We start from the raw sequence: 24697 nt of genomic DNA, 5'->3' as shown, positions 1-24697 counted from the left end.
GCAAAAATACTTTAAGTGAAATAATATGATGCCATTTTTATGTCATTGATCTCGTCAGTCTCTTTGAGATGTTTTAAGAGTTAGAGCACTGCAAAAACTCAAAATCTTACCAAGTATTTTTGGCCTAGTTTCCAGAGAAAATATCATCAAATAAGAAAAAAGTAGCTTACAAGTAATTTTTCTGAAAGGGACAAGAGCTTGTTTTAAGTCAGTAGTTCTTTAATATTGATTAAAAACTTCCAGTCTTGTTAGTAGATTATTTCACTTACTTACAAAACATTACAGGTGAAATAATCTACCAACGAAACCAGTACTTTTTTATCAATAGTAAAGAATTGTTTACTTAAAACAAGCTAAAATATCTTGCTGAAAAGTTACTTGTAAGTTAGTTGTGTCTCTTTTCCAGAGTATTAAGAGATTTGCACTAGAATCTGGACCAAAAATTGGTAATATTTTGTGTTTTTGCTGTGAGAACTGAAAGGAACCAACAGCAGAAGCCAGAAATTGAACTCTCTAATTATCTGGGTACAATTAGTCCATCTGATGCCTTCCTGTATAGCGACACTCAATACTGTAAGTGCAGCGATTAGATTGTCTCAGATGTGGAGCAGCTGTTTGTCTGCACTTAAAGAAATGTGTGGTGTTCTGGCTCTTCCTGCAGTTTCAGCAGACATCGGAGCACGTTCTGTTCTCCAGTTCAGTGGTGGACATCTTCACTCAGCTCAACCAGAGCTTTGAGATCATCAAGAAACTGGACTGTCCCGATCCCACAGTGGTGGCCCAGTATAACAGACGCTTCGCCAAGGTGAGAGCTATGAGATTTGAGCTCAACTTCAGTCCTGTAGAGCTACTGTGCTTTTACAGGCGTTGCTCGGATCACCAGCTCCTTTCCAGGCGTCTGCCCTGGACATTTAATTCAACCATTTGATCCAGCTGTGTTGGAGCAGGATTGGGAACAAAGTTGCAACTTTTGTTACATTTTCAGCCGCTGCAGTTCACTTTCACACTGCTCTGTGTCAAATGAACCAAACCATTTGAAAAACCTGTTCCCCTCCCCGTCTGCAGGGGCGCTACACCACGGAACTGACTCAAAAACTTCAGAAAAGGACACTGATGGCAACTTTTTTCTTAAAATATGAACAGAAATGGAGTAGAGCCAGATTTTAGCAGTTGGAGGATCTCCCTTTTGTCTGTGGCAAAATACAACAAGCAGGGAAATGCAACCCAATTCCCTTTTTTTTGCCCAAATTCGACCTGCATTGGACTTTTTCATGGAAGTCTGAGCTGCCCAATTTTGATCTTTTTTTTTAAAGATTTTTTTGCCTCTAGTGGCCTTTATTTGATAGTTAATTGACAGGAAAGTGGGTACTGAGAAAAGGTCACCAAGGCTGGGAATCGAACCTGCGACAGCTGCGTCGAGGACTAAGGCCTCCATATGTGGGTTGTGCTTAACCCCTGCGCCTCCACAGCACACTCCCCAATTTTGATCTTTTTACCCCAAAAAGTTTGATTTGTCTCACTTCCACATGGAGCTAAATGGACATAGTACACATTGTATCCGACTTTTACAACATTCATGATAATTCATGATAATGACCTTTTATGCTTCTTTGAATCACTATTAGATAAAACGATTTTAATCTGGTCAGTTCTGACCTCAACTTTTACGCTCACAAGAGAAAATGGCTGCAAACAATTGTGCAATTAAACAACAGTAGAACTTTGATAAGCTGAAGTGGAGCCTCCTGCACAACCAACAACAATGCATTAAGTGGTTTTTGAATGGTAAGTCACCAACTAAACACTTGTTTTTTCCAGCAGCCATTGTACAGCGCATACAGTGGTAAAACCAGCTGATCAAACGTTCTGGAGATCTGCTTTTGGTTGCTAGGTGACGGGCTGGGCTAGGCTGGGGTTGCTAGGTAATGCTCGATTGTGACTTAATAACCAGGAGGTTTTTGAAACAGCTCCTTTTCCAGACACCAAAAAACATTAAGCTTTTGCCATAAAATGACTGCATGTGTTTCTTTTTTAAGCGCTTGGTTTGTTTTGAGTTGAGACTCAAATGGAAACATAAAAACTTTCAAAAAGTGAATTTTGCCCTCTTTAAAAGTGCTCTTCAATCACCTCTGATGAAGAGGTGTGTTTATTTTTTGCCTAAAATTGCTCCCCCCGCTGCAGATTATGGTCATTTTTCACCTCCTCACATCAGTTGTTCATGTAAAATACCCAGACCAACAGAGTTTAACATTTCTGTTATACTCAGATGTACTGTAGTTTCACACCTCTTAGGCATTTCCATTAAAACTAATAGCCCTTAAGGCTGGATCAATGTGGGACTCATTACGAAAAGAAGGGCTAATGTAGCCATCGCTCTGTCCCCTGCCAGTGAATGACTTCTCTTTTTATTCCACTCCACTCATGTTTTTTAAAATCCCTCTGTTTAATTTTCCCTTTTTGTCTCTGATTTCTTTTGCAAACGTTTTGTGTCATCAGTTCCTGCAGCGTTGTCTCTCTTACCCTCATTTAGATAACAGTAGTTATTCATCTTTATGACAGCAGGGGGGAGGTCTAACTGGACAGACAGACAGACTGAGGGACGGACTGCAGGCTGTTAACGGCTCGAATGTTTAATGCATGAGCCCGCCGTCCGGCTGAGTCAGCAGAAAGCCGGGAAATCTGTCACAGCGAGTTCTGGACGCTCTGAGGGGAAAACGGTACAACTTTGGTCCTTCCTGTCCATAAGTTCCCATCTTAATTCATAAATTAAACCGCTGACTTTTTAAAAATGTGGCCGACGGAGGTTTGGACGTAAACAAACCTGACATTTAGGGTTTCTCACCAGGAGAGAGTGTTCTGTGCAACCTCGCTCGTTAACATTTTCTTGACCTTTTGTTTTATTCAGAAATCTGCATTTTTTAACAAAAAACAACATTGGATAAGCATCCAAGCTTTTTTCTTTGCTGTCTAAGAGTAATTTCTGGGATAATATGCAGTCTGGATCTGTTCAAAAGTCAAAATAACCTCATGCTGCTCCAATAACTTATTGGCTTTTTAGCTTTAACAAGTTCAGTGCTCACTTTGTTCATTTATATAGCATTTTAAAACAGGGTGCACAGAAAGAACAAAATAAATGATAGTAGTTAGAAAGAAAAGAAGAAAACACATAGAAAACATAAATTAATTCAGAATCAAAGAAATAGATTTTGGTCTTTAAAGGGTGTTTTTTGCAAAATTCACATTTTGCATGTTTTCATTTTTCCATTTGGGTTTTCACTACTTCTTAAAACAGAAAAACTGCTTAGAAATAACCACCGACGTGTGTTTTATTTGTCAATAAGTTTATATTTCTTCGTGGTGTCTGGAAAATGAGCCGTTTCAAAAACCTCTAGAACGTAACATCACAATTCAGAAGGCACTGCCCGTTACCTAGCAACCCCAGCCAAGCCCAGTCTGTTACTTAGCAACCCCAGCTGAGCTCCAGCATGCTTAGTCAGCTGGTGCGCTGCACAATGGCTACTGGAAAAGAAAAGTGTTTTGTTGTCAACTTATAGTCCTGGGAAAGCTTGCTGCATTCTTGTTGGCTGTGCAGGAGGCTCCACTTATGCTTTTCAAAGATGTACAGTTGCATATTTGCACATCTACTGTTTTTGTAGTAATTTTCATTAAAGGTTGAGTTGAGCAGCTCATTTGAATTTAAAGTGACAGATCCTCTAAAATCATCATTCTGAAAGAAGCTCAAAGTAGGCAGAACTGAGCAGCATCACAGAGTAGATCAAGAATTATAGAAATGTTTCCTGAAATGCACAAAGTAAACGTATTTGTTTGCTTAACTACTCTGTATTATGCTACAAAATTCTAGTGTGCTATGTACAGTTTTGTTTTGTTATTTCACTTCCTGGAATATTTTTACTTGTTGCTTGTGATTGGCTCCTTTTCTTCCAAGGAATGTGCTGATTGGATGAAAAAAATCAAGCTTCATGAAGCAGTGTTATTTTCTGACAGGAAAAGATGCCAACATTTGGAATCTCCAGAATATCCCAAAGCGTTTTCTCTTGTTTTTCTGGTTTCCACAGACCATCACCAAGGTTCTGCTGCAGTACTGTGCGGTTCTGGCCAAGAGCTTCCCATCCTACTGTGAGAAGGAGAAGATAGTGAGTAGCTTCTGTTATACAACTTTGAGCTCAAATTAACCTGATTTTATTCTCTTTCCTTTGCCTTGATCACTTTGATTGGTCTGTTTTTGTTATTTTTTCTAAGTGCAGTCGTCTCTTGTGTTTTCCTGCAGCCCTGTGTGCTGATGAACAACGTCCAGCAGATGAGGGTCCTGCTGGAGAAGATGTTCGAGTCCATGGGAGCAAAACAGGTAAACAACAGAATCCTTTCCTACCATTAACTCACGGACCTGAAACGACTTGAATGTCTTCTTCAAATCCAGATTTCACTGGATGAATTATTAAATAAATATTTTGACTCCATCACCAATCTCTGTTTAATACTATGATAAATATCAGTGATGTTTACTGTAGTGCTTACTGCAGAGCTAGCAAAATTAGCTTAATGTAGCTTTTATCTACAAGCTAAGGCAGACATCCAGCCTACCAAGATGGCGGTTCCTGTGGGAACTATGTATTACTAATAATCGATAACCGAAACGTCAAACGTTTTTTAACTGAAAGTTTACAAAACAGCCAAATAAATTAGCGATTTAGGATTTATCCCGAAAACTTTATTTATGGGATCTAAGTGCGCTAAATGTTTTTCAATGTTAGTATAGTAAAAATGCTAAAGCGCTAAATGCAAAATTAGCGGATTAGTGGAAGTGTCCGCACTACTGGTCAGCAGGTGTTACACTGCAAAAACTCACAATTTTACCCAGTATTTTGGTCTAGTTTCTGGTGCAAATATCTTAGTACACTTGAAATAAGACAAAACTATTTTACAAATAACTTTTCAGCAAGAAGAACTAGTACTTTTTACAATTCTTAAGGAATTACTGACCTAAAGCAACCTCCTGTGTTTTGCAGAAAAGTTACTTGTAAGTTAGTTTTGTCTTAATTCAAATGTACTAAGATGTTTACATTAAAAACTAAACAGAAATATTTGGAAATACTTTGTGTTTTTGCAGAGAAGCTTTGAATGTTCAGAGAAAATGCTAATCTCTTCCTCGGATATGAAAGTGAAGAAAACTTTTCATAATTTCAAAGCTTGTTTGTGGAAATGTAAAAGCTGGAGGTTTAAAATAGCAACTTTATGTCAGAAGTAATGCTGATTCTTTGCTCCTGTGCAGTTAACAGCTGAGGAGGAGAGGGTACGTCTGAATTTTCTCTCACCCTCCTTCCTCCTGTCAGTGGGAAGATAAACCTTTTCCCTCCCTGTACATCCCGATATTTTTAGACTCCTCTTTCTCCTTCTGACAATTCCTCTTTTCCCTACGAATAAAAAACAAACCAAAAATATTCCCGTTCCAACTGATCCGTTGCTGCGTTTTTTTCCAAAAAGCTTGAGAATGAGGAGGAACCTGACGAGTGCGATGAAGAGGTGGGTTTTATGGATAAACTCAGTTTTTAATTTTGTTTTTTTGCGTTTTAAATGTTGTATAAAGGTAAGTTGTCAGAAGTTTACATTAAATCATTAATTTGGAGTTTTAATTATTTATTTGAATCTTTTTTTTTTTCAAAGCAGGATGACCAGAAAACTCAACTTTTGACAATGAGAACATCAGAACATCAAGATGCAGTTTTAATTGAAAATTACACAACATATAAAAAGTTTTTTGCACATGTATTAATATTTTTTAGTAAATATGCAAACTTTGTTGTTTTATTATTTAAAACCAGTTTTTAAATTGCAGATACAGAGAGAAAGATGTACATCCTTCTTAAGCTAAAACGTTTTGCTCCATGGGTCAAACCTATTATATATATTTCATATTAATCCTGTCCAGAAGAATATTAATAATGAGGAGTGCTGCTATTTTTACTCCATAAGGTCAAAGGTGACGTACGAGGTGGAGCTCAGGGACGCCTGTGAAAAACCAAAGTTTTTATTCATTATGAAGTAAAACCAGAGCCCAGCGCTCGAACGAACACAGTCACAACAGAGATGTCACATCTCCTGAAACGCTACCAAGTTTAAGGTTTTCATTACATAAATGAGAAGAAAATATACTTCAAGATCAGAAAACCCAAATCAGAACAGCTACACTGTTGATGTAATCTTGGTTTATTTAAATATTTCCATCGTATTTCAAACATTTCATCTCATCATGAATGTAGTTCAGGTTAAATCCCTCATGACTCAACTATGCCACCTGGTGACATAAACTGGTTACTGCGTTAAACTGCTGCCGGTATAATGAATAAAATAATTTTAATTCGTTATAAAGGAGCTAATCTAGATTATTATTCTCCTCTAAAGATGTGATAAAACTTATAAATAATATATCTTTGTTTCTCTGAAATACACAATTTATTTTTAGTGGTGGGTGGATGGATGGATGGATGGATGGATGGATGGATGGATGGATGGATGGATGGATGGATAGGTGGATGGATGGATTTGACCTTCGTTTCTCATCAGATCTCATTTCTCTGTAATCACGTTTCTTTGTCTGTTTTCATTTGTCTCTTTTCAAATTTCCCATTTTCTCCCATTATTTCCTGTAATTTTCTGTTATTTCCTGTTATTTTCCGTTATTTCCCATTATCTCCCGTTATTTTCCATTATTTCTAATTATCTCCCGTTATTTCCTGTTATTTCTAATTATTTTCCGTTATTTTCCATTAATTCTTGTCACCTCCTGTTATTTCCCATTCGCCCGTCGCCAGCAGGCCGTTAGCGATAACGAAGGAGAGGACGCCATGGTGGGTAGGAAGCAGCAGAAACTAAAAACCTGCTTTCAGTTTCACTCTTCTTCATGGCCTTTATGTTTTAAAATAACCGTCCGTTGTTTGGTTCCTTTGGTTTAAATCTTCCCCACCTTCAGTCTCAGGACTCTAAGGTGAGAGAAGATCACTGAACTCATCATTTTCTTTAGTTAATGTCTCATTTCTTACCGTTTTCTTTGATTTTTTTTATTAATGTTTTTTACTTTTATTCTACCAAATGTCAGTCTGGCTGCTCAGACTCTGAGGGATCTGAGGTAAGACTAAAGCCATGGCAACAGAGTTGGGTAGTAACTAGTTACTAGTTTTTGGACAAATTTTACTTTTAAGTGTATTTATGCCATATATGCTCCATTTTTTAGTTTAGATTATGTTCTAAGCTAAACCTGAGTTTAAGTTGGAAAGTAATTCCCCCTAAACTAATCACTTATCAAGTGTTTGTCTTTTATGTGTCTTAATTTCTTCTTGCAAATTTGTTTTAATTCAGACACATGTAAAGTTTCAATTGAGTTGAATTTGAAGTTCAAACTTTGACTATACCACTTTAAAACATTCACTTTGCTTAGTTGTTTTAATAAGTGCACATGCTTTAGAATAAATAAATGCACACAAAAATATTTATTTGTTAAACCATTTAGTAAAACCAGCAGTTAAACATTTTCTTTGGGTTTTTTTGCATGATAAAAGTTTTTTTTTTAACACAAAATGGCTGAAAACTGGAAACTGGGATTTTGGAGTTTGTGATGGAGAAGCAGTTTGAAGACCATTGAAAAAAAGTTAAATCTTTTTCTAATAACTCTGATTTCCTCTCAGAATTCTCACTTTTTTCTCTAAATTTTAACTTTCCTCAGAATTTTGACCTTTATCTAGCTTTAATATCAGAATTCTCTAAAAAAAAAAAAGTCAGTTTTTAGTTGTGTAGACTTGTGCCCGCCTGTGCTGTATGTTTTTGTGTGGCATCTAAAGAGGGCAGCTTGTATTTGTAACTCTGTCCGCTCTCTTTGCATCCCGTCGCAGGTCGACAACAAAGAGAAGGAGAAGGTCGGTCGGGCCGTTGTGTTTTGTGCTGTAGAAATACAGCAGAAAATTTTAAATGTTGTGAAAAAGTTTAATAATTTATTTCAGAAAGTGAGACTCAGAATAAAAGAAAATCTTTCCAAGTATTTTCGGTCTAATTTCTAATATATCTCAGTACACTCACAGTAAGACAAAACTGGTTTACAAGTAGCTTTTCAGCTACAAAAAGGAGCTTGTTTTAAGTAAATAATTTCTTAATATTGGTAAAAAGTACTAATTTTATTTATAACAAGACATATTTTGCATCTTGTAAGTGAAATCTACTAATGGAAATATAACTTTTTCATCATTATTAAGGAATTACTGACTTAAACAATAACTAATAATTGACTTAAACAAGTATATTTAGCTGAAAAGATCCTTGTTAGTTTTGTCTCATTTGAAGTGCACTAAAATATTTGAATTAGAAACGGCTTGGTTAGATTTCTAATGTTGAATAAAGAAAGGCTTAAATAAATCTGTGGAATTTAATCGATTGTATTTTGCAGCCGTTTTCTGTAATGAATCAATAAAATATGAGTTTCACTTTCTGAAATAAGTGAGAAAAAGCATTAAACTTTTTCCCGATTCGTTTTTTGAGCTGTGCTTTGTTATAGTGAGGTTTTCTGTTTGTGTTGAAAGACAAGTAATCCCCTCAGAGCCAGAAACTGCAGCTGTGCTCAGTTATAGATGTCAAAAAACAAAGTAAATTAAAAAGATTAGCTTCCTGCTGTTACATGGAGTTTCCAGACATATTTTTTTCTGTCTCAGAGAAAAGATATGGATTTCTGGCTGCTGCTCTCAGTTAATCAGAGATGACTGAGGAGGGAGCTGAAGTGGAAATCAAACACTTGAGATATCTAAAGCTTTTTTTATTGAGCACAGAACGTCTCTCATAGTGGTAGAAGAAACCTGACTTTAGATGTTTCCTTTTCATGGCTGTTGGTGAAATCTGGTTGAATTTAATAGATTTTAGTTTGTTTTGTGATTAGAGCAGTTGTTATCTGCCCTCCTGTAGGACGACTCCTCAGCTTATGATGAGAGCGAAGACGAGCAGGAGAAGGTTTGGTTTGTTTGGCTTCTTACTGCGGATGCAAGCAGTTAATCCACTTATGATTATCGATTAATGGATTATTAGATTAAAATTAGATACAATCGATTAGCTACTAACATCCGTTTAGACCATCTTTAAGTATTTAGTTTGGCTGCCGTCCAGCAGAGGGCGACGCTGGTCATCCTTAACTGGAACCAGTAGATACAGAAACAAAGATGGCGGGGCCATACCAAAATCCTGACTCAAATCTCAGAGGTTTTTTTTCTCAAAATTCATACTTATTTTTTCAGAATTTTGACTTTTCTCGTAATTCTCACTTTTTTCTCCAAATTTTGGCTAAAATCTCAGAATTCCAGCATTTTCCAGAATTTTCTTTTTTTTTTTTTTCCAGAATTTTGACTTTTCTCAATTTTTTGGTTTAAATATTAGAATTCCAACTTCTTTCTCAGAAGTCTGAGAAAAAATGTCTAATTCTGTTTAGGGGCCCTAATCTCCTGCCATAAAGAGGCTTTAGCCTTTCTTCTTTCAAATAAAAACTCAACAAACTCGTTAAAGTTTTCCTCCTAATGCGCTTAATTCAACTGAGCTGCATGATGGAGGAGCGTTAACTCCTCAACAAAAAATTACTTATTTGCTACGAAAGCGAGAATGTGAAAATACAACTGAGACAAAATAATGTTGAAATTTCATGATTTTTTTAATACAAGAGAAAAAAGTTTTTTTTAAGAAAATGTCTATTTATCAACCAATATCTAGTCAATCGATAACATTTGCTCATTAATCGATAACTAACTTGCATCCTTATTCCCATCATCATTTATTTAACGAACCGTTGCTGCTCATGGAAATCCTCACATTGGATCATATCCTCTTGTTTTTCCTGTGTTGACCAGGTTTCTTGTTTCCGTGCGACATTGTCCTGCACGACAGCATCTGAAAGCTGCAGAAGAGACGCAGCTTTCAGATGCGTCTCTCCTGCAGCTTTCAGATGCGTCTCTCCTGCAGCTTTCAGATGCGTCTGTCCTGCAGCTTTCAGATGCGTCTGTCCTGCAGCTTTCAGATGCGTCTCTTCTGCAGCTGGATCAGGTTAATGGCTGCTTCCATTCAGCCGTTTTGGGAAGGATTGCATCCAAAAGCTGCAGGACAGTAGCTCTCCCTAATACATTTCCCTCCTCTTATCTTTATTTAAACTGTCATGTTTTTCTGTTCTTCCTTTCTTTGGTCAAAAGCTTGACCAGGAGAAGGTGAGCTGAAGGCAGAATAACTGACATTTACATTTGTTTTTGGTTTTATTTAAGATTTGAACCTATTTTCTGTTTTTTGTTTTTTTTCTATTTCAATCTCTTTTCAGTCTGAAATCAAACAGGAAAAGGTTTGTTTGTGCTTCTAAATCCTCATCCTGTTAGTATTTCACAAATCTTTAGCTAGTTTTTGGGGTAGATGATATGGCTGGAAAAAAAAAGCACGATATAAACGTTTCTTATCAGTCCATCAATCATTATTGATTAGTTTTTTGTTTTAGGAGAAGGTCGGTGAACTTTCTGAAAGTGATAAAACGAGATGGCCGCCAGCATGTTGTTTTTGCTTAGTGTGTGTGTGAGGATGTGAAGTAGAAACTGTGGCTCACACACACACACGTGTCCTTACAGGCTGAAAAGAAAGACGAAGAAAAGCAGGTTTGTGATCTCATTTCACCTCCATCTGAGGAAAACTTCCTCTTAGTGTTTCTTTAATGCGATGCTCTTTGAACTGCCTTATCGTTACAGCTTAGACTGGTAGGTTTTGCTGCTTATTTCCCTTAATGATTAGCTTATTTTAAATACATACAGTAGATGTTTTAACTTATAACAAAACGCCTCCGCTAGTTGTGAAACATGATTATTGGGGCCAGACTAAATTTTTTTTTTATTACTAGAATATATCTTAATAATGTGACAATTGGGTCATAAAATTACCAGAAGAAAGTAGAAAAATACGCGAAAAATCTTTGATAGTTAACAATCCAACTCAGTCGTCTGCTCAATTGCCTCAAAGTCCTGCTGCTGATTATAATTTGATGCTGATGTATTAAAATATTAAGAATTTTTTCATTTGTAAAACTGACACCAATATATAACCGCAAATGATTTTCAACATTCATAATTTTGATTTCTAATTATTTTTTTGTGGGTGAATTCTTATAAAGTTACAACTTCATTAATATGCAACCTTCTTATAACGTTTTGCTGGTAATAAACATTTTTCTTGCAATTTTACAATTTTATTCTTGTATTATTATTTTGACTTTGTTGTATAATTTTATTCTCACACGACTACAACTATTCTCATTATTCCAACTTTATTGTAATATTATGACTTTATTCTCATAGTATTATCTTATTCTTGCAACACTGACTGTAGCTGCACATAATTTTAACTTTATTCTCATATTATTTTGACTTTATTCTCATAATATTATGCCTTTATTCTGGTAATATAACATTAATGTCATAAACCTATGACTTTATTCCCAAAATGAAAAAAACGTCTTGGCCCTAATACTCGCCATAAAATATATCTGTTTATTGTGCAAGGAAAATATTGAATAACTTCCTTCTTGAATGTTTTTATTCTCATTTTTGCCAAAGGAGGAGTCTAACACCAAAGAGGTGGGTTCTTAAATCACATTATTAATTAGTTAAGTGGAAGAAAAAAAGGTGATAAAAGAAAACGAACCACTAGTTACTCAGAAGAAGCTCACTTCTTTATTTATATGCCAAGACTTTGCATTTAAAATTAGGAAATGTAAATATAGATTAAAACTCTATACATTTGAATGGAGAGGAAAAACAACAGATTTCAAAATCTCTTCTTGTATGTCCTAATTGAAACTGTTTAGCTTGTTTTTCTTTTTCCAGCTTAAAATAATAAAAAAAACTAAAGAACATATATTTATTTATGATTTTTAGAGTTTTTATTGTCTTTAGAGGAAAACATAATCCATATCCTATTATTAGATCAAATAAACAACCACAAATCAACTGTAAAGATGTCCATGTTTCTATATGTCGTCGTGTGCGATAACTTTGAAACCCAATTAAAGCCGACCAGGTCAATGGTTCTGTCTGCTGACCCAGTTTCCTCCCACATTTCCCAGAAGTATTTCAACTTAATTCTACCATCAGTGGCTGCTAGAAACCCATTTTGGATCTATTTGTCTGTTATTTACCTCTGCTGAGTGTGCTTTTAAATTGTTGCTAGCATAACGGGGAGAAAAGGCTTCTTTAGATGGTTAGGGTTAAACATTGTTTAATGTTTCATTTTTTTGTTTGGTTTGCTTTTTAGTCAAAAGACGAAGTCAACAAGGTTTGTTTGCTTAGTGAACATCATCTTTCCTTCCCATTTTATGTGATAGATATAGATTGTTGGTACTGGAATATGACTCATGGAGAGTACCTAATTAACAACTGATGAAATAATTGTTTACATGCGTCATTCATTTACTAAAATGAATGACACATTAAATGTTTTCATTAAAAGCTAGATAAAATGATTTCATCATTTAATAAATTTTTCATGTTCCGGTGTTTACAGCACATCAATTTAAACTGTCAACTTCATCCATCAAACTCTGTGGGTGGGACTAACGGAGACCCTGATCTCTGATTGGCTGCTCCTGTACAGACCCCGATGTCTGATTGGCTGCTTCAAACAGTCGAGACAATTTCCCCAAAGTTAGCTACAACTCTGAGGTCAATATCTTCTAGTTGAAAGTGCATAAATATCTCCAATAAGTAGTTGTACTTTATTTACTACAAACTCTTAGTGAGCAGCTCCAGCCTCTACAGCTCTAGTTTGGTCTGAAATATCAAATATCGATAATAATAGCATGGATGAAGCTGCCACCGACGACTGTATCAACATTAGCCCCGCCCACTAGCGAGCAGCGGCTAACGCTATCCCGTGAACTTCTTACCGACATTTCAGACCAAACTAAAGATATAGAGGCTGGAGTTGCTCACCCAGAGTTTGTAGTAAATAAATTACAGCAATTCATTGGGATTTTCTCCACACTTACAGTGGAAATATTCACCTCAGAGCAGTAGCAAACTTCAAAGACGTTGCTTTGACTCTCTGTGTGAAGCAGCCAATCAAACCTCAGGGTCTCTGTGGAAGCGGCCAATCAGACGTTAGGGTGTCCCTTAATCCCGCCCAGTGAGTTTGATTTGTGAAAATGACAGTTTAAATTAATTCATGATTTTACATTGTAGTAAATCATGAATTAATTATTGTCGCTTTGTGCCCATCTGTCATCAAGTGATACTTCTGATTGTCTTATTTTCTTAATTTTATTTTTCTGTCTGGAAAGACTGAAGCCACTGCTGTGGTCACAAAGAAGGTACGAAACTAAATGGTAAAGGATGATTTTGCTGCACTTTAATTTATCAAGTTTGTTATAGTAACAGAGCAGGGATTATGTGAACTGATTTTTTCCATATACAGCAAAATTAGATAATTTTCAAACATTAACCCACTGCTTACTATTCAACATCTCTGCTTTTTGTTGATCGATCCATCCCATCCAAGACTGCAATCTGCAGACATTGCAGTCTGCAGATTTTATTTAATTTCACCGTTATTGTTTTACAGAATATTAGAAAATACATAAAAAAAAACTCAATTTCTTTTGTAAATAAGAAAATAAACATTTTTATTGCATTCTTTTAGTGAATGTTTGATCATTTGTAGCAAAGGATGCAAATACTCCTGACATCAACATCTGATCAACTTATCGATACAGTACAGAGCTGAGCTGTTGATTATTTTATTGATTAATAAGAGGAGATTTAAAAAAAAAAAAAGGAATTTGAATCAAGTGAAGCTAAATCTACGCCACCTCAGGAGTTCTGGGTTGAACATATTTATTTTAAATGTAAAATATGCATATTTTTATACAGTTTTGGCTTAATTATTGCTCCGTCGACAATTATCGTTTAATCGTGATTAATCTGCTTAATCGTTTCAGCCCTTGTGTAAATGTTAAAAAAGCTTCTTTCCTGTTCGTTTTGCCCTTTATGGGAAGCTGCAGTGGGACAGTGTCAGTTTTGTCCTTATAATCTGCTGCTTTAAACTGAGTAAACTTCCAGCAGTGAAGGTAAACAGAATATACTAGCTTAAATCCTAAATATCGTATCATATGATGGAAAAACTGTGCATGACCTTAACTTTGATGTTTACATGCCCATAAAAATGTTTTACGTGACTCTGCATAAACACAGCTGTGTGTTTTGTTGACCGACCTTTCACCTCCAACATTTATCAATTATAATGCAAGAAGGTAAAGCTTTAACCCGCTTATATAGACTCTGTGGCAGCGTGCCCAGTGTCTGCTAGCTAATAACGCTCTTCTGCGTTATTGATGGAGCTTTTTAATAAAGACTGATTAGGACGCTTCGCCTTGTATTCGTCCAGCTGCTGCTGCTTTGACTGGTGTAACACGGAGAGCACGCAAAGCATCCAAATGAGCCGCAGTTTTCTTACTCCTAGAATGGTTATCCTTAATGGTTTGCTACCAAGCAGCTCAAGGCCAAGTTTAATGGTGAAGGGTTTTTTCCATGAAGAAGCTTCATGTTGTGCCCATGATTTTTGGCTCGTTTTGGCTTCTATATTCTTTTCTGTACAGGAAAAACAAGAAAAACACAGAAGTTGGCTTTCTGTTAACACTTATTTGCTATTTTTTCTTAAATCTTAAATCTATCCCATTAAATTTATTATAAACACAATCCTTATTTAGGTGGGAAAAGTCTGGAGTTTGATTTTGGTTTTTCCAGGCCTACAACAACAATATTTATGTTCTGAAGAGCAAAAAGATGTTGGTATGAGCTGAAAATCGAAAAACGATTGAAATCATGCAAACTGACACTGGAGTGTCTCCTTAACGGAGCAGCTGAGCAACATTGAACGTGACGTTGCAGCCCAGTTCTGGCTGCAGGTACCGACTCCAAACTGCGTCGGCCCTGTTAGCTTATTTCTTTAATCCTTTTTGTTTCTATCCATGTTGCAGTTGGATACTGAAGCAGCCAACATCCTCAACGAACTCCAGGTGAAGCTCAACACCGTCCTGGACAACTTCAGTGCCGTGTTCGCCAAAAGGTAACAACCCTCAGGACCCGGTTCGGACCTAAACCCCAAATTAATGTGAATAATGTTAAAAAACAAAACAAAATCTGTTTTGCTAACTCAATCCCCTCCAGTTTCCAGAATCGTATAAACGGCTGCATGCGACAGATGGCGGAGATCCTCTACCAGATGAAAGGCCCGCCCAACCACAACACTGCGGAGGCGGACGCCGACACAACGCTGAGGCCCCTAATGGAGTTCCTGGATGGGAAGTAAGTCATCCAGATGCTCACCATCTACTGTAGAGTAGGATCATTTTATGGATATATACATTATGAACTTATTGAACTTCTTTTTGGGACCCAGATGGAACCATTTCACAAGTCACACTTTAAACCTGCTTATGTGTAGGCCAACTAATAATGTACCATAATTTTCCTGAGTAAAATGTTTTTGTTTTTTTTGGATAAGGCACCAAAACTGGCCCAGCCTTCGGGCCCTTAATCTCCCACCTCCAGCCCTGCTCATTTCATTATGACAGCCATTGTAGATAAAAAAGGAGTGAATTTTTAGAAAAACACATCAAAATTTTCCCAAAAAAACAAGGACATTTCTGAGTTTTAAGGTAAAAAAATTTTTTAGATCAATATTTGACATTTTCTAGAAAAACAGCTGGGACATTTCTGAGTTTCAAAGGTAAAAAATCTTCAACTTTTGAAAAATGTCCTTGTTTTTCTAGAACATTTCTGATATTACTCTAAAAATGTGAGTTTTTTTTTCTGGTAAATTTTCAAATTCTCAAACTAAAAAAAACTTGAGGTAAATCTCAAAATTTCCAAGCAAATTTTCTACTTTTCAAACTAAGAAATTTCTGAGTTTTTTTCTAGAAAATTTCTGAGATGAATCTAGTATGTCGTTGCACATCTGCCTTACAAACAAAACAACAAATAATTTCATTCATAATTGAAAATGAAGGTTAAATATCTTCAAATAAAATGTAGATTGTTAATTTGTGCCATTTGGCGTATTTTCTCAGGCTGACTTCTTTAATATTTAATATTTTAAACTGCCATGTTTTCTATTTGTGATCCAGCCTCAGCATTTTCGCTGGCATCTGTGAGAAAACAGTGCTGAAGAGGATCCTGAAGGATCTGTGGAAGATTGTCCTGAGCAGCCTGGAGCGGATCGTCGTCCTTCCTCAGAGCAACGACAGCCTGGTGAGAGAAACTCTGACCTGGAGGAAATTAGACTCACAAAACCACTCAGATAATGGGATTTATTCTAAAAATTATACATAAAAACCTCCAGAATCAAAGCAGCAGGACTGTAATTGTCTCCCTTGTTATCTACAATGCACCAGACAAATTGCCAATTATAAGAGTAGAGGAAGAGGAGAAAAGGTTTCACACGACAATGAAAATCAGGTTAGAACCATATTTAGCTAAATGAAACTCATCATTTTACAGTAAAAGTTGTTTTTATTGTAAGATTCTGTTTTTCAAAGTGGAGGCCTCAGAGCATTGGAGGGAGGATGAGAAAAAAATGGAAACATTAAAATTAATATATTTTTCAATCAGATTGTTTTTTATTAATGTAATCTCTTTTTTCATTCATTTTTATAAAACATAAGTTAAAATGGTAACACTTTATGTGAAGAGGTGAGCATAACACTGAACATGAAGAAGTCTTCATGAAGGTTTGACTGTTTGGTAAATAATGACACTTACTGTAAAATTTACACTTTTAATGGACTTTTAATGCAACTTTGCATTAAAAATGTCTATTGAATGAAGCCTCATGACAACAGACAAACATTCATAAAGATTCAGGAAAACGTTATTTTGCATGCTGGCAGTCAAATGTATCAAGTTGCTTTATGCTAAATGAATGTATTAATTTATCAATAGTAAATAAATTGAGTAAAAGTAAAATTTTATGTTTCTTTTCCTATTTCATAGCATTATACCTGTATGACGTGTAAGTCATAGGCTGTGCTGCCCCCTGCTGGTGGCTGTCAGTCACTGTTTTGCTTTTCCAGGATATTACAAAGGTTTTTCTAAATATTTTCTCTCTGTTGTCTGGTTGTGTGTTTGGGATAAATCACTTTCAGATTAAATTTTCTCTGTTTGTTTTCAGGGAGCTCAGCTCCTCACAGCAGCGAAGGGACTCTCTAATCTCAAGGTAGCAAAGCTTCAATCAGAGGCATTTATTTCTCTGACACGTTCCTGGGGCCTAATTAGACCTTATTAATAATTACTGATGAATAAAAATAAATAAATTGCTGATAGATACAATTAAAAAGCCTCAAAATAGACATTTTAATTCACACTGCTTTTCTTTGATTGGCTAGAAATTAAAATGCAATAAATGGAGTGTGAGTACTTTCACAAGGCAGAGGTGTTCAAACATTTGGAACAAAATTTAGTCATTTCCGAACAATAAAATCAGGATTTAGGCCACTCTTTTTTCTCTTTTTTTTCAAACACCTGTTAGAAATAACTCCAAAATTTTTAGATTAACCCTATAAATTTTCTAGAAAAAAACAAGTTTGCTTATTTTAGTAATTAATTAAAAGCAGATTTGGGCAGCAAAGGCAGCTTTTGAGTAAAAGTAACTCGATGTTGTTCTTCCTGGGGACAGAGAAATAACTGCTGTTGCTAACATTTTCTATTGTAAAATTTAAATTTGCCCCAACTAAAAATAAAAAGTCTCCATCTACGGCAACCACCTGGAGTAAATTTGTATCATTCTTGAACTGAAATCAGGGGCCAGAAACAATCAGTTCAGGGACTGCAAATGGCCCCCAGACCGCACTTTGAACACCTCACTTGTAAATCCTCATTCTGATAACTAATTTTCTGACTGCATTTCTAACTTGTGGATCTGCTGATTTCATCTTGAGTGTTGCTTTATTTACGTTTTGTCTGTTCTTCCAGGGAGGAGCTGAAGCTAAAACTCTGACTCCTAAGCAATGTGTGATTATTGATGCAGGACTGGAGACCATCAAGGTAGGTTTAACAAACACTCCTAATGAACTAAGATAGGGCTCGGAATTTAATTTAGTTATTTATCCGTCTATCATCGTTATTTTAAAACGCTTAGGAAAAAGTGAATCATACACTCATTTTATTGTTGCACTCAAAACGATTTTGAAACTGAAATATTATAAAAGTAATTACTAGCTAAATAATCAACCACATGTCTAAGTGTTTTTCAAACACATAAAAGCTCAAATAGACGAAAGTTTTCAAGGTAAAAAGCCATTAAAGTCCATTCAGAATGTTCTAGAGCCCTTTACTTTTTCATAACTGCCAGAATTCTTGTTGACATGGTTACCGGACAAGTACACATCAAAGATAGTTTGGTGCTAAGAGGACTCACTCAGTCGAGTTTCTACATGCCAAAGATATTTTGTACCGCAAATCCTCATTCTGAACTCGACCACTGGTGAAACACAGTGAGAGGACAGATTAGAAACCAGATCTCCAGACGCAGCCGTCCACCTCACCCGTTTTTGACTCTTCACTGACATCTCTGAGTGAGACATCTCTGAAATTTGATCAGAGATGTCTCACTGATCATATTTCAAACCCAATTTTTTTAACCCATTTTTAGCATTAATTTAGTCAGGCAATTATTGATGTAACTTTTTAACAAATAAAAAGTGTAAAAATAAAACAAAATTGGCATTATGAATAAAAACTGCTGCTGCAGAAACTAAAATTTTACATTATGAGAAAGAAACTAGTGCCTTACAAAAGTATTCACAGTTGGTGTTTTACATGAAATTTCAATAGAAAAATACAATAAAATGGGATGTGTATACTTTAACCCACTCAACATAGCCATACAGTTAGCTGACTATGAATTTAACCACCAGCTTATTTGTGTAACCTTCTGCCACTGTAGACTAATTTACAGTATTTGACAGAATGGCGTAAGATAATGAAACGTTTCCTTCCTCTGTTGCCAATCAGCAATACTTTCACGCTGGAGGAAACGGGCTCAAGAAGGCGTTCGTGGAGAAAAGTCCTGAGCTAGCTTCTTTGCGCTACGCTCTCTCTCTCTACTCCCAGAGCACCGACGCACTAATCAAAACCTTCGTCACCACGCAGCATTCCCAAGGTGATCCCACACACTCCGCATGTGTCTGACGCTGGTTGTGTGGTTTATTTGTCTTAAAATCATCTATTTGTTTTATCTGTTGTTGTCTCAGTGCATGATGGGATTGGCATCAGAATCACTGGTAATGAGAAGATTAAACCCGACAGAGGTGAGGCTTTCTGCAGCTTATTGGTGTTGGGGATTCATATGGTTTGTTTTGTTCTGCTGATTAACATTTTCCAGCTTCAACTCGTACCACAGCAAAATGGAGAGTGTCTTTGTTGTTTTCCATTGTTTTTACCAACTTCTGTTGGGACTACAGGATATTTAATAAGTTTAAAGTGGGAACTGAAGATGATAAAATGGGTATCCGAAGCCATGATAAACGTGTTGTGACTCACATTGATATTGTTGGTTGTGATTCAGGCTCTGGGGTGGAGAAGCCAATCGGAGAGGCTGTTCTGCAGGTCGACATGCTGCTTGGAAAGGAACGCAAGATCAACGTCAGGGGTGAGAACTTATCCCGCTGAAACTTCAAACGTATTTACTGAAAATCAGACTACAAAGCCTCTGAAACGAAGGAAGCAGCAAAGACGGCTCCCTTTTCTTGATTAAATAGAAGAGTATGCATGTTTAGTAGATATTTAATAGATCTCAGCGCTCACACTCTGTATGTTGCTGACGTTGCATGTCAACCATTTTTCTAGATAAAGTTTTCTTTAGAGGAAAAGTATGATCTGTGTGTGACCAGCATTGGATAGCAACGCTAACGCTAGCCTATCCAGGGCTCATGCTAGCATAATGGATGTTAGAGAAAGTGGGCAACCCAGAGGGCGACCAGCCTAAGCTTGCCAATTGCTACCCTATCCAATGCTAACATTAGCATATCTGTACTAATGAACAGTAGAGAAAGTTAATTGTAACTACCACTAGGGTTCTATGCTTTTATTTTGGTAACTTTCTTGTTGCGGTAGCTATGGTAACGGACTGCATTTCTACCTGATAAGGTTAACAGTAAGACAGAAAAAAGGATAAAAAGCAACTCAATTTTAGCTTCAGTCCATAAAGCAACAAGCTCAGTAACAGCCATTGAAGTTTATATGAGTAATTTGAAATGTTAATGAAAAAAACCTGATTAATGGAAAGAATTGTACCGATGTAATGAGCTAAACACGACAGATGGAGAAAATGATTGTAATTCTGATTTGTTCTTGTCTAGTTCTTACGTTGGTTCATGAATAATAATTTATCCATCAGTCCAACAGACTGGATGCTGAAGTTCTTTTCCTCGTTTGCTTTCTTGTTGTTAATTTCCTGTTTCTGCATTCTGTCCCATCAGTCATTGCGGTGAACGACATGAAGTGGCAGACCTCCGGGATGTTTCGTCCGTTTGTCGAGGTCTCCATGGTCGGCCCCTTTATGGCCGACAAGAAGCGAAAGTTCACCACGAAATCTAAGAACAACAGCTGGACCGCAAAGTTCAACGAGACTTTCCAGTTGTAAGTACCGCCATGCGTTCATAAATGCGTTGCGTTAGTTTCTGTTTATTTGCTCGTTTTTGTGCTTTTGCAGCGTTTTGGGTAAGGAGTCCCCGGACTGCTACGAGCTCCAGGCGACGGTGAAGGACTACTGCTTCGGCCGGGCGGACCGCGTGGTCGGCTTGGCCGTGCTGCAGCTGAGAGACGTGGCCGACAGGAAGAGCTGCGTGTGCTGGTGTCCCCTCGGGCCGCGCGTCCACACCGACGACACGGGCTTGACGGTGATGCGCATCCTGTCCCAGCGGCCGGCCGACGAGGTGGCCAAGGAGTTTGTGAAGCTGAAGTCTGAAACTCGGCCGGCGGAGGAGGGCAGATGAGCCGATTCTGACTCAGGACTGAGTGATCGCTGCGTTTCCATCGAAAAATGTGCAAATTGATATCATGAAAAATCATTGGCTTAATGGAAACACACCAATTTATAAAAAAAAAAGGCTACTAATGTCCCTAAATATCAGATGCAGAACTGATGTAGTTTTATAAGAAATCAATTTTCCCCTTGAAAAATATTCACTAGCTCTGTTTCCATTAACCATAAAATTGTACAAATTGAAATAATGAAAATAGATTATCTTAATGGAAACACGCCAAGTTTTAAAAAAAAAAAAACACTTTTGATGAAAAGGTTTTAGCACTAAGATGGTGTTTTTATTAAAATTTGTTTATTTCGCATCACAAGTCACATGATCAACAACCGGATGTTACTACTGGCAGAAACGACAAATCTCATGTAACTGTTTACATCCATGAGTTTTAATGATTTGTCGTCTGAACGAGCTTATTCACAAGTGATTTTAATTTCATATTTTGATTGTGAATTGACAGATTTGCACATATTTGTAATACAAATACAGCTACTGACTGTATGGCAATTCAACTTGCTACTTATTAAACATAATTTAAAGGGCGCACTTTCAAAGATCTTAAAATCCCACAACAGATGTTTGTTAGCTAGCAGTGGACGCTAATTACAAAAAACGCTTTTAAGAGGAAAAAACAGCAGGTCTGTTTAATAACAGGCAACTCAGGGTGTTTAAACACCGATTTAATTGGGAACCAAAATTTCAACATTTGTTAAATTTTCAGTGTCAAATGATCCAAACTGATCGAAAAAACCCGTTCCCCTCCTCGCCTGTGGGGGCAGTGCAGAATGAAACGACACAAGAACCTCTGAAGACACTGAGCGTCACTTCCTTCTTCATGAAATGTAGACAAACATGGAGTGGCATCAGATTTTTTTCAGTTTTAGGATTTCTCTTTTATCTGGCAAAAAACAAGCCATTTCTCCAGCTAACGCTAGGCTAATGTGTTTGTTTTGGTTGCATTTATCCAGAATGCATTGCACTGCAGTCCACTTCCTGGTTTTGGAGCAGTCTTCAGTCCACTTCGGATCCACATATGCGTTCGAACCGCGCCACAGTTCACTTCAACCAAACTGAAACAGGTTTTTCGGCAGACCAGAGTTTGCTTTTTTTTTGGTCAGTTAGCGTTCACACCTCCCAACCGAACCGGACTTTCTCGACAAATGGACTGGAGTTGGATTCAATCGAATTGAACAGGGCTGGTGTGAATGCACCTATGCACCTTTTAACTGCTTTGAGGCTTTAAGAGTCCTCATAAATATCTCTTGTGCCATCAGTACCACCATTTATTCTGACACTGGACTCAATATGAGGGGATAATGAAAGAAAACTCTTCGTAAATTAGTCTGAAAATTCAGTTGCAAATGGTTTCTTCTCTCCCCTTTTGGGTTCAAGCCTGATTTTACAGCTTAAATCCATTGATCAACACTCGTAGCACCAGATGTGTCTTAACGTAGATGTTTTCATTATGGTCCCAACAGGAAGTGTGTCATCTCCAATCGTTGCTTTTAATCATTGAATGGCTGGTGATTGATGGTGTAAAAATCATACAGGACTATGATGATGTAGCAAGTTCTCATTTATGACAAAGCCTTAAACAGATGGTTAGCTGCCAAGGTTAGCTCAGTTTACTTTGAAAGATTACAGTAAACTAGTGTTTGTTTGATTCACCACTGGCAGAGACTTTTAGTTTTTTTTCACTGGATTTACAGTTTCCACAAGCTGAAGAGCAATTCAGATGGTGTAACCTTAAAATGCATTCATACGGTGTTGCAGTGGTGGGCACACGTTGGCTAACCTGCTAATAGAAGTGCTAATTTTTCATTTAGCATTTTAATATATTTGCTCATTTCCTTGGCTCTTTTGCAAATTTTCAGTTGTTCAGCATCTGGGTCAAAGTTTTAGTTATCAACTTAAGAATTGATCAGGTAGTCAGAGGTTTTTACTCATGCTTTTATTTTGAAGCAAGTCAAGACTGTATAGGCAGCAGTTCCATTTCCTGTCCTAGTTGTGTAATAAATTTGACTGTTCAGGGTTACATATGTCACACAGTGAGTGTAAACATGGTTGAATTCAGCATTAGCTTCTGCTGAACACCTTGTTGGCATAGCATTTTAGCTTTGGGGTTAGCGTAGCTAGCTTTTTAGGTAGCGGTGCCCACCACTGCGATCTCTCTAACAGACCTGCAGCATTGATCAAACCGAATGGCGTACATCGTTTAGTTTTGCGCTCCTGTGCGCTGACTACATGCCAAGGATGGCGAGTGTTCAGCAAGTCGCAATTTTTTGGTGTTTCAGTTTCTTTCTGAGACAAAAGTGGCCTTTCTAGAGTCCCATATTTTGCCGAAATCCGCCTAGCCCTTATTAAGCCGAACAGTTTGCAGTGAGTTGAAGACCTACGGCCACATCTGGAGTGACAGCTGAACACTTGCACTCTGCTTACAGCAAAATTGTAAAAATATAAAAGCATGTATTTATTGTACACAAAATCCACTAGATTTGTGATTTTTTTTTTCCTGTATGTATTGTGAAATCGAGTAAATTTATGTAATTATAAATATCCCAATGTGACATATGTTGAATATACTTGTAACAATATTTTGTACATAAAATATTTATGAATCAAAGTCTTTATTGTTTTTTATTAAGTCTCCTTTCACTTTGCAGTTATTTTGCCTGTACTCCTAAAGCTCACAGCTTCCTGCAACCCAGTTTTCGTCATTCTGACCAGACGAAATAATTAAGGGAATGAAACTGTTGGGAATATATGACACCATAGATGACGCTGTTGTAGAAAAAGAAAATATTTTTCTGTCAAACAATTTGTTGGAAGCCACAAATTTGTTAGATAAAACTCAAATTTTGAGATTTAATAAGTTTTCTTAAAAACAAAAAAAAAGAAAGAAACATGGAGATTTGAGTTTCCAGAGTCTGAAATGTTTTGACTTTTCAAACTCAGAAAATTTCCAAGTCAAAAATGTGCCTGTTGAAACTTGAGATTAATCTCAGTTTCCGGTACCAAATTTTCAACTTTTGAAACTTTTCTAGAACATTTGAGAATCTCAATTTCTGAGTTTTTTTGGAAAAATAAAAAAGATTAAATTTCCACCAAAAAATGAAGAAATTTCAGTGTGAAGAGTCAAAAATTTGCTAGAAAAAAAATCTGAAATTTTTAGATTAATTTCAGAAATTCTCTAGAGAAAATGTTCAAATTTTGTAATTGTTTTCTAGCAAATTTTTAATTTTGGGGACTGAAATTTCCTTTTATTTTCTAGAAAATTTCAGAATTTTTCAAAAATTACTCTTACAATCCCATATAGTAAAAGATTACAAAATTTTTTAAAGACTTTTTTGTTTCAGGATAATACTGATGATGAAATTAAATATTTTTTCTGAGGTAATGATGACCAGTCCAGTATAAAAATCTGAATCCAGCTTTAATTACACACACACAATAACACCTGAATTAATCTGCAAAAATAAACATACATGAAGCCAAAAGCAGGAATAATTTGGAATAAATTAAGTATTGCTGAGAAAAATGGATTTCATCTTGACCTCAGTCTACATCCAGTAATTATCTGACTGCATAAACATGAAA

At 36.5% G+C, this 24697-nt stretch overlaps 1 protein-coding gene across 1 annotated transcript in view; it reads left to right on the top strand.

The window, feature by feature from the left end:
- Positions 1 to 21306, top strand: part of LOC103134976 (protein unc-13 homolog B-like) — an 82653-nt gene extending 61347 nt beyond the window's left edge. Inside the window, exons 22-34 of the mRNA XM_016669155.1 lie at positions 662 to 805; positions 4077 to 4154; positions 4289 to 4366; positions 15041 to 15129; positions 15231 to 15368; positions 16190 to 16313; positions 17233 to 17277; positions 18033 to 18104; positions 19074 to 19221; positions 19313 to 19369; positions 19627 to 19710; positions 20540 to 20699; positions 20773 to 21306. Of these exons, the coding sequence (XP_016524641.1) occupies positions 662 to 805; positions 4077 to 4154; positions 4289 to 4366; positions 15041 to 15129; positions 15231 to 15368; positions 16190 to 16313; positions 17233 to 17277; positions 18033 to 18104; positions 19074 to 19221; positions 19313 to 19369; positions 19627 to 19710; positions 20540 to 20699; positions 20773 to 21055 (1500 nt within the window). The 3' untranslated portion in view covers positions 21056 to 21306. The remainder of the gene's footprint in view (positions 1 to 661; positions 806 to 4076; positions 4155 to 4288; positions 4367 to 15040; positions 15130 to 15230; positions 15369 to 16189; positions 16314 to 17232; positions 17278 to 18032; positions 18105 to 19073; positions 19222 to 19312; positions 19370 to 19626; positions 19711 to 20539; positions 20700 to 20772) is intronic.
- The last annotated feature ends 3391 nt before the right edge of the window (positions 21307 to 24697 follow it).

This window comes from Poecilia formosa, unplaced genomic scaffold (genome assembly GCF_000485575.1).
Source record: "Poecilia formosa unplaced genomic scaffold, Poecilia_formosa-5.1.2 Scaffold20, whole genome shotgun sequence".
Lineage (NCBI taxonomy): Eukaryota > Metazoa > Chordata > Actinopteri > Cyprinodontiformes > Poeciliidae > Poecilia > Poecilia formosa.
The sequence above is the reverse complement of the archived record's forward strand: the minus strand, read 5'-3'. Positions and strand labels throughout refer to the sequence as shown.